Here is a 3208-nt window from a genome sequence, read left to right as displayed (position 1 = left end):
GGAATTGTCAAAGATTTCATAAGAAGTGACAGTGAGAATGTGAACAGCGACATGGAGAACTTTTCAATGCTGGAATTACAAACGAAATTAGATAAAGATGCCAATAACAAGAGAATTGGTAAAAAAAGAATATGAGAAAGGAGATGTTTGGATTTCACTGGAGGGAACTAAAAAGTGTGGGGAAAAAGAAAAGAAACCACAAAATTGATTTATTGCTCAAGGTTCATATAAATGGGCTGCTATTTTTGGTAAGGTTTAGTGGATTTTTGCTGATTAGGACTGTATGATGATGTTTTAAAAACTTTATTTGAAAATGGGATAGGGAGATTTGTTTAAATAGAAAATGAAATGTACAGATAAATGAAAAATGAGAGATTCAAAAATGTTTATTAATATAATTTGTATGTTATGTTGTTATTTCTGATAACCTGAATGCACTTTTGTTGTTAAGATGGAGTGGTAAAACCTTAAAGATTTGATTGTAGAGAATGTGTTTGAGGTATGGGATGAAGAAGTGATTGAGGTTTTTTTCATTTGAGAAATGGCGGTAAGTTGTTGGGGTTGATTGTACTTGCTGAGGAGGAAGAGATGGTCATTTTTTCCTTTCTTCTGCTCTGTTCATTTCTTAATATATTTTTACTCTATGTAGACTTTTCAGTTTTATTTGTGTAATTTTTAATACAATTATTGCAAAAAATAAGATGTTTTAATGAAATAAAACACAAAATCTTGGAAACTGTCATAGGGGCCTGCAGTTCTCATTGTAAATAGAGTCTTTTTGAATGTTTAAATCTTTTTCTCTCGCTCAATCTGTTGGTGTTTATGTCTAACATGCTTCCTAATATTTTCAATATTGTTATTGTTATTTATTTAAATTTACTGATTCCCAATTCCAGTTAATTATAGATCGGATAGAAAACTACAGAAAACAAAAATAGGTAAAAATGTTAAATGAAACAGACAATCCAAACTAAAATAATCTAACAGACAACAAAATCATCAAAACATGGCCTTCCTCATAACCTCTCAGATTATTTTACTTTGCTGTATTTTCAGATATGCTAGCTGCAAGAGAGCTTGCAACAACTACTGCCATTCCGTGCCTTGCAACATTGGTGCAAACATTACAGAAAATTACATACGGGATCTTGGTGTTATATGGTGTTTTTAGAAATTGCTCATAAAAGACGAGTTGTTCATTTTCTATTGTTAAAGTGAAATAACAGGAAACAAATAGAACTCATCTCTTAATGACATTTCATTGCGACTGTGGAATACTAACAATCCTGGATACCTGATGACCAGGAAATAAACTATCCTCAATCTAGTACAATCCAGAAGATACATTACGCATCCCCGTATTTCTCAAATCTAATAGATTGGAACAGCAGGACATCCGAAGGTGGCGTGTGTGTGTGCAGATACTTTCTCCTTGTTGCACTCAGGCTCCCGTGAGTGTGAAGGGACTGGCGACTTCCTCTGAACAAAGCCAGTTGTCGTTGTTATAGTTCTTGCCGCCGCCGCCGCTGCTGCTGCAGCTGCAGCTGCTCCCGCCGCCCACGTGTCGTTTCCCCGCCTTCCTAAGCGTCCCGAAAGGCATCGCCGGAGTGAACTCTGGAGGGGGTTGGACTCTGAAAGCTGCACGTGACAGACGTAAAGCGCGTCTTTGGGGTTGTGGTGTCCTGTTGACAGGCAGGCTCTCTCTCCCGGACCTGGCATTCCGACCGAGCATGGCTTTTTTGCGCCAGAGTTCCGGGGTCAGCAAGAAGAAGGTGGAGTGTTTCTACGATGTCGTGTCCCCCTATTCCTGGCTTGGCTTTGAGGTAAGCGCGCTGCAAAAAGCTGTATTAAAGCAAGCCATTCCTTCTTACCTTGTGTCTTTCAAATCAAGCAGTATGTATGTTGCTCGGAAGCCTTAGGGCGTCAGTCCGATTTCTTGCCGTGTTAGCTGCGATTTGGAGTAGGCGAGCAGTAACATTTTTGCAGGTTTTTAAAAAAAAATATGCGCTTACAACTAAGCGCAGTATAGACTTAGAAGAGTAAATCTGCACTACAAAAGAAACGCGCTTTGATTCCTGTATTGCAGCTTCAGATATCCGAACTTTCTTGTTTATCCAGTGTCATGCTGTTTGCTAATGTGGAGATGCACGGCAGCACCATTGAAAGATGGCCCAAAGGTGTTTTTTACCCTCCCAAAAAAGCACTTTTGGGACAACCATGACCTGGATGATTAAGAATCTCCATAGTTGCTGGGTGATGGCATTTTGCAAACGGGGCCTTATTGCATCTGAATAGGTAGTTCTCGACTTACAACCACAATTGAGCCCACAATTTCTATTAAGTGAGACATTTGTTAAGTGAGTTTTATCCCATTTTACGACCATTCTTGCCATAATTGGTAAGTGAATCTGGCTTCCCCATTGACTTTGCTTGTCAAAAGGTGGCAAAAATTGATCACATGACCTTGAGACACAGCAGTGGTCATAAGTTGCCAAGCATCTCAATTTTGCTCACATGATCATGGGGATGCTACGAAGGTTATAACTGAAAAATGGTCATAAGTCATTTTTTTCAGTGCTGTTGTAACTTTGAACGGTCGCTAAATGAACTGTTGTAAGTCGAGGATTATCTGTATCTGTATCAGTACTGAGTGCACCTCCTCCCTCCTCCTGTCAGCTGGGCTGTCCTCCAGGAGACTTCCCCCAAGCTCTGTTGCCCTTGACAAAAGTTTGCAACTTCTGGATAATGTTCAGTATGCTGTAAAATTCTCATCTGGAAATACTCCAGGCTAGAAAAAAGGGGAAAGGAGCAGAGGGAAACGTTTTTTTCAGAAGAGTTGTCAGCAATTATCACAAAGCTTCTAGGACTTTCTTGGTTTCAACTTTGACCCACTTTTCTGTGGCTGCTGAAAACATTGCAACATTTGTCAGGTCTGCACTATGTATATGGACTGTGGGTATGTTGGGAATCGAGTGCAATATTAAACTAAGCTGTGTACCAATTAATATGTCACGTAAATCTGACTCTAGTTTCAATTATTGGCCTTTGGAATTATTTGTGAATATGGAATGTGTTGCCATGAGTTGGATGAAAGCAAATCCTGATATATATGAATATTTCAAAATACTCTTGTCGAGCAGGAAATGAATCATCCAGTTCATTTGTACATATCACACATATGGATTCATTATATACACTAGGCCAGTAT

General features: G+C 39.1%; 1 protein-coding gene across 1 annotated transcript in view; it reads left to right on the top strand.

The window, feature by feature from the left end:
• Window positions 1-1669: 1669 nt before the first annotated feature.
• The window catches only part of LOC107289973 (glutathione S-transferase kappa 1-like), a 12942-nt gene continuing 11403 nt past the window's right edge, over window positions 1670-3208 (top strand). Inside the window, exon 1 of the mRNA XM_015818804.1 lies at window positions 1670-1823. Coding sequence (XP_015674290.1) covers window positions 1731-1823 — 93 coding nt within the window. The 5' untranslated portion in view covers window positions 1670-1730. The remainder of the gene's footprint in view (window positions 1824-3208) is intronic.

This window comes from Protobothrops mucrosquamatus, unplaced genomic scaffold (genome assembly GCF_001527695.2).
Source record: "Protobothrops mucrosquamatus isolate PMUCROS unplaced genomic scaffold, P.Mucros_1.0 scaffold791, whole genome shotgun sequence".
NCBI classification, from domain to species: Eukaryota; Metazoa; Chordata; class Lepidosauria; order Squamata; family Viperidae; genus Protobothrops; species Protobothrops mucrosquamatus.
This window is presented reverse-complemented; position numbering and strand designations above follow the sequence as displayed.